At 36.2% G+C, this 15,267-nt stretch overlaps 1 protein-coding gene across 1 annotated transcript; it reads right to left on the bottom strand.

Annotated features, from left to right (window-relative positions):
• Positions 1 to 58: 58 nt before the first annotated feature.
• On the bottom strand, positions 59 to 14,975 carry LOC141668374 (uncharacterized). The gene is made up of 9 exons (XM_074475242.1): positions 14,772 to 14,975; positions 14,228 to 14,390; positions 13,074 to 13,184; positions 12,683 to 12,817; positions 3,622 to 3,726; positions 3,215 to 3,384; positions 3,012 to 3,111; positions 1,076 to 1,334; positions 59 to 417 (listed from the first exon to the last, which is right to left on the bottom strand). Exons 1-8 carry the CDS (start codon positions 14,861 to 14,863, stop codon positions 1,092 to 1,094), a joined length of 1,119 nt encoding a protein of 372 aa, XP_074331343.1. The 5' UTR covers positions 14,864 to 14,975; the 3' UTR covers positions 59 to 417; positions 1,076 to 1,091.
• Between the last annotated feature and the right edge of the window lie 292 nt (positions 14,976 to 15,267).

Genomic DNA, 15,267 nt, shown 5'->3' with positions numbered 1-15,267 from the left:
TTAATTTTCATGATACAAATGGAACTCAATTTTCATCTTTCTGCAAACACACCAATCATTACATCTCAGAGTCTTCAAGATTCAAAAGTTAGCTAATCTCGCTTACAAGTTACAAGGGTGCTTAAAAAACTTCAAAAATAAATAGTTTCAACTTTCAACAAAAACTTGTTCAAAGTTCACATCCATCTGTACTTGCGCCGTTGCTAATATATAGATATATACTACTCTTTTACACCATTTCTAACAATTAGTATATTGATATACCATACACTTCCAACATGGTATGAAAACAAAAATGTAACGAATGATCCGACTCAGGACAGCCTACAGTTGATGAAAGCAACTTACATATTGTACGTGTTCCTCCAATGAACATCTGTCTTTCAAACTTCATCACGATTCCACCGGCTTAAATTCCTGGAGTGAACAAAAAGTAATATTAATTATTAAGTATAGCACAAAGCACAAACCTGCAAGTACTGTAACAATTTCCCTCTTCATATCTATATCAATTGAGCACCCAAGGCAAGGGATAAGAATTATTTCTTAAATGAAACTGTCCATCGAAATGATTTGATCATTGAAAGTTCTTACCAAGAACAAAGGCTTATAGAAAAGTTGATGGAGTTGATGTCAGGACAAAAGTTCCAAATTGTACACATATTAGGCAAGAACAAGAAGAGAAAATACAAATGTGGTTTGAAGTCTGCCATTCAGCTCAGCCGTTGCTAACTACTCCCTCTGTCCCAATTTAATTTATCTGTCATGTTTGACTTTTTATGGTCAAATTGACCAAATTTTGACTAAAAATATCATATAATATATAATTGAAAAAAAATTATAAAAATTATATCATTAGAAAGTACACGTAATCTACTTTAATACGTATTCTTCGGTTTTTCAAAATAATGAAAGATTGATGTTTAATTTACGGTCAAAGTTGAGTCAATTTGACCACAAAAAGTCAAACGGAACAGATAAATTGGGAAGGAGGGAGTAGTAACTAGTATGGGAACTAATAGAGATATTTATCACTCATGAATAGTATAGCATCATAAGATGTTAAAAACCTTACCTCAAAATTGTACCTATTAATGACGAAGATCTTCAATGTCAGTTAATGGAGCTGCATTTGTACCAGATCTTTTACTTGGCATGTTAACCACCAGTTGACCACATGCACCACTAATATCTTGGCCCATTTGCTTGCGAACAGTAGTTCGTATTTCATAGGTCCCCCTAAGAATTTTCTGAAATATAGCAACTTTCTGTTCACTGCTTGTTCCGAAATCACTTGAACTACCAATAGGATTGAAAGGTATCAGGTTAACAACCTGCAAAAAAGAAATCGGAGTTACACATATTGGGAACCAAAATGCCAATATGTTAAACTAACATTCACACTTAAATAAAGAAGTCTTCAATATCAGCATGGCTTAGCAATACTATAGTATAGTAGTATTATATAGTGAGGGCAGTATAGCCAATTTAAGTCTTTCAATGGAGTTCTACACATAGTTACGCGAGTCCTGTATTTCAAATTATGTTGAATATATCAAAGGGAATGATTTCCAGCACTCCTCTTTCTCTGTCTATAACTTCTCTCTCTAAAACTCTATCATCTCTTGCAAGTCCAATCTGTTCTCTGTCTAATTTCTATCACCTCTTGCAGGTTTATCCAACATAACACACGACAGGGCGAAAAAATTAAATTGGAGAGAATTCAAAACGAATTAATTTAGTTTCTGCAGTAATTTTTATACACTTTGTGCTGTTTATCAGTTTCTGAATTCTTAAGTACTACAGCCCAAACGTCAACATGCTTATAAGTCCAATGAATCTTCCATTATCTCCTATATAATATATATCTAAGCATCTCCAAATTTGCAGCAGTATCAATAGTAACTGTCTATCATATACACTATTTGAACAGAGTGACGATAATACGAGGAAGCCACACCTCTGTACAAAACATCAGATCTTTATGGACACAATGCCCTCTAAGAAAATAACTATAATCATTCTTCAGCAGTGCAAGGCAATGTAGTCAATCAATCAAAACCCAACTTTTTCAGCAACTTCATAGTATGAAACGAAACAAATTTTAACTACAATTGTATCTTGTGCTACTTCGTCTATTTAAAGGTAACATAAGAATATACAAAATTATAAAGGATTGTGGATTCAACTGAGGCATGATTAGAAGCCTCACTTTGTTGAATCTCTCAATTGCATAAATTATTATGACTCCCTACTTGTTCTATATTCGATCTAGCTCTTAATTACCTCTACAATACTCTGTTAAAGATATTAACTTGAGTTAAAGTGACTGTCGGGTTTCCCGTTAAATTCTACAAATTTATAATTACTTCCTTTGTACATTTTGAAATACCAGCGTATATGCTGTGACTTCATTAGCTATATTTGTTTCAAGGGACAAATAGGTCCTAATTCCATACTATATTTCATCCTTGAGTCATCCCAAGGACTAAATTTCAACAATTTGTAGTTTATTTTCATAGTATTAAATATTAATACTTCATAGAGGGAGAGTGTTATTGTGTTAAAAGTCCCCCAAAATTAAATAGGAAGTGATTAAAACTTGTCCATGGTATTATTTGGAAGGCATGATAGAATGAGAGCCAATGAAAGAATCCGAGGATTACAGTCCTAGCTAACAAACATAGCCTTACAGTTTTTAACAGTAACCATTAAGTGGCTATCTCAGAAGCACTCAAAATTGATACATGAAAAATGCTGAATTTGTGTCTACTTTTACTAGCTTTTAATTCATAACTTAATATACAATTTATGTTACATAATATCAGAAACTATCATAATTTGATATAGGTACATTTTAAACAAAGACCTGAGGAAATTGAAGTGATTTTGCTTTTCATTTCTCAGGAATGAACTGGGACTCATTTGCAGAATTTTGAAAAACTAGCCAACTCCACAATAACAACATAAGAAGAGATTCTAAAATAAGAACTTCAGTAGTGATATCCTACCACTTGAAACGTTTTAAGTAACTTGCCAAGCTGATGAGCATGTTGTTCTTCATCATTTATCCCATCAAGCATTATATACTCTACAAAGATTTTTTGCTGGCTAAGAATTTAGAGAAGATGTTAATAAACCATGGCAAATAAAGAATTAAATGAATAAATTCGAAAAAATTATGCAAAAAAAAACAAAAAAAACAAAGAGGAACCTGTTCTTTTGATATTCTTGCAGTGAATCCATTAGTTTTTTTAAAGGGAAAGCCCGTGCTGCAGGCATTATTTGACAACGTATCTCCTGGACTGGCGCATGCAGAGATACAGCCAAGTTCACACTTGGCAAATCACCATGAAACTTCTTAATAGCATGGATAATTCCAACCTATGGAAGTTTAAGTCGAAGAACATTATTGCACTATAAATATTTGAAGCAGGTAGTTATGAGTTCTATATATACACTTAAAAGCCTAAACTACTTAGCAACTTGAGAGCTGAGACACTGTTATTACTTATTAGCGAGTGAACGCTTGTTATAATTCGATAATATCCTTCATTACCTTAAAATTTAATAAGGAATTTCACAAGTAAATACAAATTAGCAAAAATAAAGAGTACATACTGTCGAAACGGTAATTTTCCTTGGTGAAAGCTGAAATGGATAAGTTGTCATCACTTTGATAGCTTCTACCAGAGCAGTATAGTTATTTAATGGTTCTCCCATTCCCTGCACAAAATTTGAACGACGTTAAAGATAGTTGCTGTCAGCTTAGAATACACATCACCGGCTTGGGATGAATCCTAGAATAACTTTGCATTTGATTTCTTTAATGGAATTATTTTACCCACAGATTAAAAAATGGTGGTTCTATGTGTTTGTGTGTAGAGAGGGGAGAGGGAGGGGGATTCCATAAATGTAAAAATTTATGCCATGACAAAGTATAATACTGGCAGTCTGACCAAAACTAATAGGGTTTTTTTGCTCTTCATCACTGCATAATTAAACGTGTCTCAGTTACCAGCACAGCGCTACCAGTTTCCTCACATGAAAAATGCTGTACCCTCCCCCGTCCAAGACCAAAAGAAACGATATCCAAAAGAATGTGTGGCGGAACGCATGAATGCAGAGTAGGCACAAATAAATAATGGGCATGTAATCAAAACAAGGGAACAATATACCCAAGAAAATGATGCTTGGTCTTATACAAAGACCAGTGAAAGATAATGGACCATTCCTGAATAATGCAAGACTATAAACAATATATAAAATCAATCAAATTAATATTACAAAGAACTGATAAGATTAACTTAAGTAATTAGATGTCAGGAATAGAGTTTTATACACAGTATTACCATTACTAAGTGAGCTGAATAAGATAAGCTACTTGTTAGTAAGGGTATTTAGGTCATTTACAAGAATAGTATAAGCCTATAAATAGCTGTTCCTTTTGTAATTCGGTTATTTTCGACCTATTATCAGAAATGGAAAGGTTTTTCGACGACCTCCCTCCCTTTCTCCCCCCCACTCTCTCTCTCTCTCTCTCTCAAGTAGTTGATTCTAGTTGCTATTGTTGAAGAAAAACATCACACACAGTAGTGATCGACTGATCGTACTGTTTTGATGTTGTGAGAGTATCTCTGTTCTGTTTTAGCGTGAATTGCTGACTGATCTGTGGCTTTAAGTGAAGTACTGGTGAATTGTGGGTGTCTCTGTATCTTGTAAATTGATCTGGGTTTTTGAATTACTACAAAAATAAGGCATCACAACACAGATCTTTGAGGAGTTACATTTAATGGTATTGGAGGACACTCAGGAAATAGGGATACTTACAACAGAATTAAGAAGTATTTCGATTGGAGTAGTATCAGACAAGATGTTGGTAAGTGGGTCGGGTAGTGTGAAATTTGTCAGCAAGTAATGGGTGAACATGTGAAAAGTTCAGGGTTGCTTAAGCCACTCCATGTCCCTCAAGAACCCTGGAAAGAAATTTCCAAGGACTTTACCGCTTGATTGCCAAAATCCAAGGGATTTGAGGTGTTTTAGGTAGTGGATAGGTTTAGCAGGTAGGCACACTTTATATCACTAATCCGTCCAATTTCAGTAAAAGGTTTAGTCTACGTAGACTTCCAGAGTCCATTGCGAGTGATAGGGATAGCTTGTTTTACGTAAATTTCGAAAAACTTTATTCAAAATATCTGGAACCAGAGTTTGTATGAGCACATCACCCTCAATCAGAAGGGTGCGCTGAGAGGGTTAATGTTAGAAAATTAGGATTTTAGAGCTTAATTTAATTATGTTCTTAATATTAATCCTAAAATCTAATGATTGGAAATTGTTCAATGATATTTGAACTTAAATTTTTATGTATGGTTTTAAGAATTTTCTTAATGAAATCCATAGAGAAATAGAGTTGAAACTAGTAATTTGTAAAAGCTTGAAATGGAGAATGTGTCATTTGTCCCACATTGAAAATAAATAAAGTGAGGATTTTATTTATTTGTGATTTAATTTTTTAATTAGAATTATTTATCAGTCGTGCTGGGTAATTGTCTCTGTTGGGCTTGGTCACTTTGTAAGTGGACTGAGTCAGATTCAATGAATCTGGACATGTAACTGATAAATAAAGATTCATAATTAAAAACATAAAAACTGATTTAATGTGTGGATTAAATACAAAAGCTGTTACATTTTATTTAAATTCAAAATCAGCAGTTTTGATTTATGTATTAAATGAGCAGTTTTGATTTCTGATATTAATGTATATTAAAATCTATTAATGTCAAGGTTGTAAGTTACACTTAGCCTCTACTATAAATAGAGGGCCTAAGTTGTTGATGAAAGACCACACAACATTCTCTTCTCTTCTCCCTCTCTGCATTTTCTCTCCCAGAAACACAAGTTCGAAGTGCTGTAGGTTGGTTTTTCCAGCGACTGAGGTGCTGGTCGAGGTGGAGGTTTTGTTGCTGCTGTTAACATCAACTCCGAGCTGTTTTATCCTGGTGGAGATATTGCACGCATCCCAAACGCAGCAGGTAGGGGGCAATATTCTCTTCAAGAGCAGCCAGGACTTCGAGCAAGGCCTGGTGACTCAGCTGTGATCATATTTTCTTGGTTTTTTGTATCTGTGTACCATTATTTTCAGACACCGATGAAAGCTATGGTTTCGGGTACATCTTCCTTTCTCTCTTCGTTATTTCAGTTACTGATTTTGTTTACATGCATGCTTTGTTTTGTTAACTGTGGTTTTGGCCTGAACTTGCTAAATTCTTTATTCACTTGCCTCTGTATTGCAATATTTGTTAGTGAAATTCACAACATTCTTGAAGAGAATATTAGTTATTTAGAATTTAGCATAATGGTTAACGAAAGTGAGGTTATCGTTATGGTGGTAGCAGTTCGGGTGCAACTGCTGGGACCATTGATTGGACCACCTATAGCTTCCCACAAGCTGTTGAACTAACCGGTTTACCGGAGAAATTCAACGGTGGCATTGACTTTTCTCGCTGGCAGAAAATGATGAAGTTGTGGCTGACTATAAAGGGTTTGTGGCCGGGTGTGGAATATGAGAAACCAGTAGTGGATCAAGAGAAGGCTGACACAGTTAAGGCTTTTGCGAAGTGGGCTGAGAAGGATGGAGTGGCTAGGGCGGTCATTCTGGCGGCACTAACAAACACTTTGTTTGATGTCTATTCTTCTGATGCTGCAAAACTCTTATGGGAGAAGCTGGACCAGACACATAATACTGACTCACAAGGTCTAGAAAAGTATTCTGTGGCAAGGTTCCTCGAGTTCAAGCTGGTGGACAATAAGTCCATGACTGAGCAGGTGCATGAGTTCGAGATGATAGTGCATGCTTTGAAGGAGTCTGGAATGAATCACCTGGAGAAGTTCAAGGTGATGAGTGTGATTGAAAAGCTCCCGAAGTCTTGGGAAGAGTTCTCTCTCTCCCTGAAAAGACAGAAAGGAGAGATCACCTGGACCAACCTTATGCTGGACATCTCGGTGCAAGAACAACACAAGTCCAAACAGGGACATGTGATGCCAACTGAACACGGTACCTCGAAGGTAAACATAGCAACTGTAGGACAGAAGAGGAAGGCTTTTGCTAAGAAAGCTAATAGTAATAAACCTAAGAATGACAAGGACAAGGCCAAGAAACCCAAGGCAAACAAACCATGCTGGTCTTGTGGGCAGGTTGGGCACTGGAGTAAGGACTGCCCTACGAAGAAAGCGAAGAAAACCGAGGTAGCACAAGCAAATGTTGTGCTTGGAACCGCAAGTGGGCCTGTAGTGAACATGGTCGTTGGTGAGGCTACGGCTTCTGAAACCGATGTTGACCGGTATGTATCCTACAACCCTGTGATATTTTCTACCTATCTGTCAAATGAATGGTTGATAGATACTGGAGCTAATGTGCATATTTGTGCTGATATTAGTTTATTTGTATCTTATCAACAGAGTCATAGCTTGACTGTGAAGATGGGGAATGCTAGTGCTGCTCAAGTACATGGAGTTGGAAACGTGGATCTGAAGTTCCCTTCAGAACGTATTCTATCTCTGACGAGAGTGCATCATGTTCCCGACATGCGTAGAAATATAATAAGTGGAAGCTGTTTAGTTTCTAGTGGTTTTGAAATTTCGTTCAAATGTAATAAAGTAGTTCTTATTCATACTGGTACATTCTTTGGCAAGGGTTACTTGTCAAATGGTTTATTTGTTATTAATGCGGATCCCGTTTTGGGAAATTTGAATAATAATGTTATTCCTTCTGTTAACTGTATTGAATCCTCGAATATATGGCATGCTAGACTAGGTCATTTAAACTTTGGTGCTCTTAAGAACATGATGAACTTAGAGTTGATACCAAAACATACCATAGAAAAGAATTCTAAATGTCAAGTATGTGTGTCTGCTAAACAAATAAGGAAACCTTTTCATAACGTTGTTAGGGATTCAGACTTGTTAGATTTAGTACACACTGATATTTGTGAATTTGGTGGTGTGTTGACCAAGGACCAGTTTAGATACTTCATTACTTTTATAGATGATAGTAGTAGATACTGTTATGTTTATTTACTTAGACATAAGGATGAAGCACTTAGTAAATTCATTATATATAAAACTGAAGTAGAAAAACAAACTAGTAAGTTACTTAAAAGGTTGAGATCTGATAGAGGTGGTGAGTATACGAGTAATGCTTTTAATGAATTTTGTGCAAACAATGGTATAGTTCATGAAGTTACTCCACCATACACACCTGAGTCTAGTGGGGTTGCTGAGCGAAAGAACAGAACATTTAAAGATATGATTAATAGTATGCTTATTAACTCTGGGTTGCCTAAATACATGTGGGGAGAGGCTCTAAATACGGCTTGCCATATTTTGAATAGAGTCCCTCTGAAACACATGGATAAAACACTCTTAGAGTTATGGAAAGGCAGGATGACTAGTCTTAAGTATCTTCGTGTGTGGGGGTGCCTTGCTAAGGTGCTTGTTCCTGAACACAAGAGAAAGAAACTAGGTCCAAAGACTGTTGACTGTATCTTTCTGGGCTATCTTGAAACCACTACAGCTATGAGATTTTTAGTGTTAAAATCTGACATAGATGGTATAGTGGAAAACACGATAGTTGAATTTCGAGATGCGACATTCTTTGAGGATGTCTACCCTATGAAGACTGGAATACCTGAAACGACTTCTGAGGAAGATCCTACTCACACATCAAGTTCTATTCCTGATCATGTGGAAAAGATGACAAATGTGGGGGCGGAACCTAGTAGTAGCTCTATTCCTAAGGAACTAGAGGAACCAAGGAGAAGTAAGCATGCAAAGGTAGTCAAGGATTTTGGAGGTGATTTTATCACTTACAATATTGAGGACGAACCTTTAACTTTCCGACAAGCTATGGATTTTTCTGAGTCAAGGCACTGGAAGGGCGCTGTGAAGAGTGAAATTGACTATTGTTTCTGATGGAACATGGGAGTTGGTTGATCTCCCTCCTGGGTGTTCTACTATTGGGTGCAAATGGATCTTTAAAAAGAAGTTGAACCCTGACGGCTCAATAGACAAGTACAAAGCTAGACTGGTAGCTAAGGGTTTTAAGCAAAAGGAAGTAATTGATTACTTTGATACATACTCTCCGGTTGCAAGAATGGTTACAATCCGAATGCTTATAGCATTGACTTCAGTCCATGGTCTTATCGTCCATCAGATGGATGTAAAGACGGCTTTTCTTCATGGTGAACTTGAAGAAGAGATTTATATGGATCAGCCTGAAGGATTTGTTGCATCAAGCAATGAAAGGAAAGTATGTAAGTTGATCAAATCCATCTATGGCTTGAAACAAGCTCCTAGAGATTGGCATAAAAAGTTTGATGAAACTGTATTGCCTTTCAGTTATAAGATTAATGAAAGTGATAAGTGTGTCTACACTAAAGTTAAAGGTAATGAGTGTGTTATTTTGTGCCTATATGTGGATGACATTTTACTGTTTGGAACCAATATTGAGATTATTAACGAGCCTAAAGAGTTCTTGAAAAGGCATTTTGAAATGAAGGATATGGGTGAGGCAAGTGTGATTCTTGGAATCAAACTGATTCATTCCACTGAAGGAATAACCTTGACTCAATCTCATTATATAGAGAAATCTATACTTGAGAAATATGGTTATTCACAGTGTAGAATCGCTAGTACACCCTATGATTCGAAAGTTGCCCTTGTTAAGAATACTTCAGGAATGCCTGTGTCTCAGTTAAGGTATTCTCAGATTATTGGGAGCTTGCAGTATCTTGCTAACTGTACTAGACCAGATATTTCAAATTCTGTGTCTAAATTGGCTAGATATACAAGCTGTCCAAACAGAACTCATTGGGATGCTCTTGATAGAGTACTTAGATATCTAAAAGGCACAATGTACCTTAGTTTACACTACAGGAGATTTCCTGGTGTTCTTGAAGGGTACAGTGATGCAAGTTGGATAGCTAAGAAGTCTGGTTCCAATAGAGTGACTGGATACGTGTTCACCTTGGCTGGTGGAGCAATATCCTGGAAGTCAAGCAGACAGACTATAGTTACTCGGTCTACTTTTGAGGCTGAGTTGTGTGCACTTGATACCACAGGAACGGAGGCTGAATGGTTACACGGACTTATGTCTGCAATACCTGTAGTAAGCAGACCGCTTCCTGCTATTGCTATTCACTGTGATAGTCGAACAACTATTGACGAGATTAGCAGTAAAAAGCATAATGCTAAAACTAAGAGACACATCCAAGTTAGACTCAAGTCTATAAGGGGTTTAGTGACTGATAGGATCATAGCTATAGAGTTCATAGGAACTCAGAATAATATAGCTGATCCTCTTACTAAAGGACTGGAACCTGCAGTGGTCCTTAAGTCAAGGTTGGGGATGGGACTGTCAACCCATCATAATTCATCAACAGTGGGAACCCAATACACATGAGAGGAGATCTCTCGAAGTGTATTCAATGGGTAATAACAAGCTGTAAGGATGAATTGGTAGTACCTTTGCTACATAGTTGATACTATAGTATCTGAGTCTATCCCCTATAAACCTAGAAGGTACTGACACTGCTAGAAAAGCAAGAGTGTTAAAACTCTGAATGGGGTCAAGTCATTTGACGAGATAGAAGCTGTATATCTCTGGAGATGCCCAGCTAAGCGAATGTAATTTTGTGGTCGCAATTAGAGGATAGGGTTAATCCTTGAAGCATTCGACGAACAGGATCGAGACATGACCATTAATGTCTCAAAGCCGTAGATTGGCACCATAGCCTTTGACTTGTCGTCGTCTATGGAACATGGTTATATTAAACGGATTAAGATTCAAGGTGAAACATTCCATCTGAATCCGATAGCCATTGAAGTAGAGGACTTAGGAGGGTTCAAACCCGAAAGGGTACCTACTCTGAAAAACAAGTCATGATGAAAAACCTGATCGCATTTCTGTATGGATTTGTGGGGGATTGTTAGAATTAAGATTTTAGAGCTTAATTTAATTATGTTCTTGATATTAATCCTAAAATCTAATGATTGGAAATTGTTCAATGATATTTGAACTTAAATTTTCATGTATGGTTTTAAGAATTTTCTTAATGAAATCCATAGAGAAATAGAGTTGAAACTAGTAGCTTGTAAAAGCTTGAAATGGAGAATGTGTCATTTGTCCCACATTGAAAATAAATAAAGTGAGGATTTTATTTATTTGTGATTTAATTTTTTAATTAGAATTATTTATCAGTCGTGCTGGGTAATTGTCTCTGTTGGGCTTGGTCACTTTGTAAGTGGGCTGAGTCAGATTCAATGAATCTGGACATGTAACTGATAAATAAAGATTCATAATTAAAAACATTAAAACTGATTTAATGTGTGGATTAAATACAAAAGCTGTTACATTTTATTTAAATTCAAAATCAGCAGTTTTGATTTATGTATTAAATGAGCAGTTTTGATTTCTGATATTAATGTATATTAAAATCTATTAATGTCAAGGTTGTAAGTTACACTTAGCCTCTACTATAAATAGAGGGCCTAAGTTGTTGATGAAAGACCACACAACATTCACTTCTCTTCTCCCTCTCTGCATTTTCTCTCCCAGAAACACAAGTTCGAAGTGATGTAGGTTGGTTTTTCCGGCGACTGAGGTGCTGGTCGAGGTGGAGGTTTTGTTGTTGTTGTTAACATCAACTCCGAGCTGTTTTATCCTGGTGGAGATATTGCACGCATCCCAAACGCAGCAGGTAGGGGGCAATATTCTCTTCAAGAGCAGCCAGGACTTCGAGCAAGGCCTGGTGACTCAGCTGTGATCATATTTTCTTGGTTTTTTGTATCTGTGTACCATTATTTTCAGACACCGATGAAAGCTATGATTTCGGGTACATCTTCCTTTCTCTCTTCGTTATTTCAGTTACTGATTTTGTTTACATGCATGCTTTGTTTTGTTAACTGTGGTTTTGGCCTGAACTTGCTAAATTCTTTATACACTTGCCTCTATATTGCAATATTTGTTAGTGAAATTCACAACAGTTAAACCGTGTTTGGAGCAGTATTTGAGAAGCATAGTATTTGAGAAGCATGACAAGTCAAATACCAAGATATTGAACACATCCATCCATTAACGCTTCGCCTCTACATGAGAAATACACTAGTATAATTTTTGTTGGTAGTATTAGTAGTATAATAGTGAAAATGATATAACTATTAGTAGTATAAGGCAGTGGTAGTTGAGTCTTTCCTGTTCAGTTGAGACTTGAGTACCTTTAGTATATAAATAGAACCTACAGTTGTATTTGGGTTATGTTGAGTATTATTCATAACATGGAAATCTTATTTCCATTCCACCAACTCTCTCTCTCTCTATATATATATTCTATTTCTATATATAACTGATTTCGTACTCTCCAAGGTTGCTTCTCTGTCTAAACTTCATCTCTCTTAGCTAATCTCTCTACAAATCTATCAATACCGTTTAATACCTGTTTCTCATAGTAACTCTCTGTATTTTCACTTGTTCTTAGCATTACTATCTGTAAAACTCAGAAGATCACAAAGACATTCAAAGTTTACCAAGTCAGGAAACTTAATACCTGACACTCTACAAGTTCCATGTCTTTAAGGGAGATTTAGAAGACTAAAAGCTTAATAACTAAACAGATAATATATTTACCATGAAAACGATATTACGAATTTTTGAAATGCGAGAGGCATGCACCAACTGTTCTATTATCTCTCCTGATGACAGATTACTTTTGAACCCCATGGTCCCTGTTGCACAGAATGTGCATCCCATTTTGCAACCAACCTATCAAGAGAAAACATAAAAAAAGATTCAAAAAATAGTTTTAGTGAAATTCATTTGACCATCTTCATGATAACTACTTGGGACGAATTATATGATAATAGTATGGAGTCTAAATTTCTGAAGAGTCTAAACAATTAATTTTGCATCTAAAGTCTGTAATAGCTTTGGCTATCTGAGATTGATAACACAATTACTTCAAGCTCCTAAAAACAAGAGGCAAAAATCAGTACACCAAATAAGGACATGAAAATTTCACCTGAGAGGATATACACAAGGTTGACCTCAGACCACCAGGACGAGGTTTCCCACCAAGCACTCCCAAACTTGAATCATACCTCATGATTACAGCCTCCACAAATGCACCATTCTGCAAGTAAAATAGAAATAAATGACTCCCAATAGGTGTAAAAAAGACGAGTAATATATTCCAATCATGGCATCATCGACGATATAACTTACAACACTATCAGCACACTCTAAACAAAAGAGAAGAGAGAACTCGACCAATAAATGAGGTAAGTGTGTTTAATTTAAGAGTGAATTCAAAGACCGCAGTCCATTTGGTTAAAAGAATGAAACAAAGAAAAAAGCCAACTGAGAAATATAACTAGTGGAAGAAGATAGTACGATGGGAAGGAAAGAACACAAATTTCCTATCATAAGATATGTATAGAGATGGGAGGAGGAAGAAATAAACAATTAATTCTAAAATACTAGATTTTCTACTTCGAAATTGTGAAAAACGCAAAGAATGAAATAATGAAAACTATGAATATATATACTCACAAGATAGTTTAAAGTTAACTCCATTCCCGCTCCATTGCATTTACCTAGCGAAATTCAAAAATATTTTCAAAGTATGTAGAAGACAGGTTCTTTTTCATGTCTAGCCATATTACTAGTAACAATATCATGTGGCCAACATCTTTTATACATGATATGCAGAAAAAGGTTAGTCTTACATATCTACTGGCTAAAATTCAGGAAAAAGAAATAAATATCTGGATATTTAGAATAAAAATGCTGCACGAGTATAAATTCAATCCATCCCAGTCAGGTTTTATTTTTTAGAAAGAGCCAAAGCGAACACAATGAATTAGCATATTTCTTATATAGTAAAATAGTTGAAACATGAAAACACACTAAACTATTCCGTCTGACTCAAATTACTTGATACTCGATCTATCTAATTAATGCCTTAGAACCTTGTGAGATTATTCAGCTTAATAATAGGGAATATTATATATTACAACCTACACTACAGTCCAGAAAAGCAAAAATTTTAAACTACGCACAGATTTCCCAAATCAGTACTACACATCAAATAGATGTACAGACATCAAAAACAATTTATCATCTACAAAAAAAAAGCATACACCAAAGAGGAACAAAAGTTGTATACTGATTTACCTGCAACTTGATGAGCATCTTGGTGGTAACTTGGTCAGAGGAATCAGTTGCAGAGTGAAGCGTGGAGCTCAAAGTTGTAAACTTTGAGCGAAGTAATGTATAAGCTGCCGAGGGCAAAGATGGGATATCTTCCCATTCGCAATCAGGGTTGTGAAGCAAGTACCTTTTTAACAAAATTATGCAATTTGAACCAAACCCAAGTTAGATAACATCAAGAATTCATGAACTCAATCATAAACACAAAGAATATGTATACATTATCACATTCACATACATAATGTACAATAGTAAGAAATTTACAAACAACCCAGATAATATAATACTAATAATACATCAATTAATTCATAAATTTAAGCAATATGCATACACAGGTAATGAGAGAGAGGGAGGGAGAGATAGAGAGATTGAGAGGGAGAGAGAGGTTGAGAGAGAGAGGGAGGGAGATTGAGAGAGGGAAAGAGGGAGGGAGTGAGCGAGAGAGAGAGAGAGAGAGAGCGGGAGAGAGAGAGAGAGCGGGAGAGAGAGCGAGAGAGATTAAACTAACTTCCAAATCAAAGGGATGAATTGGGTATTGATTCCAGAGTTGTGAAATTCAGTTCTAAGAGCAGAAGCATCAAACACTGATCTTAAACCCATTAAAAAGACAAGATTGCTAGGAATTTCAATGAAATTAAGTTGTGTGTTTTATGCTTAACCCTTTCAGTGTGCAGCTTGTGTTTTCAGAGAGGCTTTTACAACCTATACCGGTACCAAGGACAAGATGCACAAAAAGTCCACCGCCTTAGAAAGTCCGGGCTTTGACCGGGCTGGGCTTTTCGGGCTTGACTTTGACCGGGCGGGCCGGGCTTTTCGGAAATGTCAAAACCCGTTTGGACCCTCGAGGCGTGCCTAACCGGGCTTTTTTTCGGGCCGGATCGGATCGGACCGGGCTTTTTTCTAATTTAAATCGGATCGAGTATTATTAGAGATTCCGAAGAATACATGTGTTAGCAACTATATCATCGTAAAAATGTATTAGTTTACATAGAATATTTTATGAA

Source organism: Apium graveolens, chromosome 6, assembly GCF_009905375.1.
Source record: "Apium graveolens cultivar Ventura chromosome 6, ASM990537v1, whole genome shotgun sequence".
In the NCBI taxonomy this organism is placed as follows: Eukaryota; Viridiplantae; Streptophyta; class Magnoliopsida; order Apiales; family Apiaceae; genus Apium; species Apium graveolens.
Note: the sequence above shows the minus strand (reverse complement) of the source record. Positions and strands in the feature narration are given on the sequence as shown.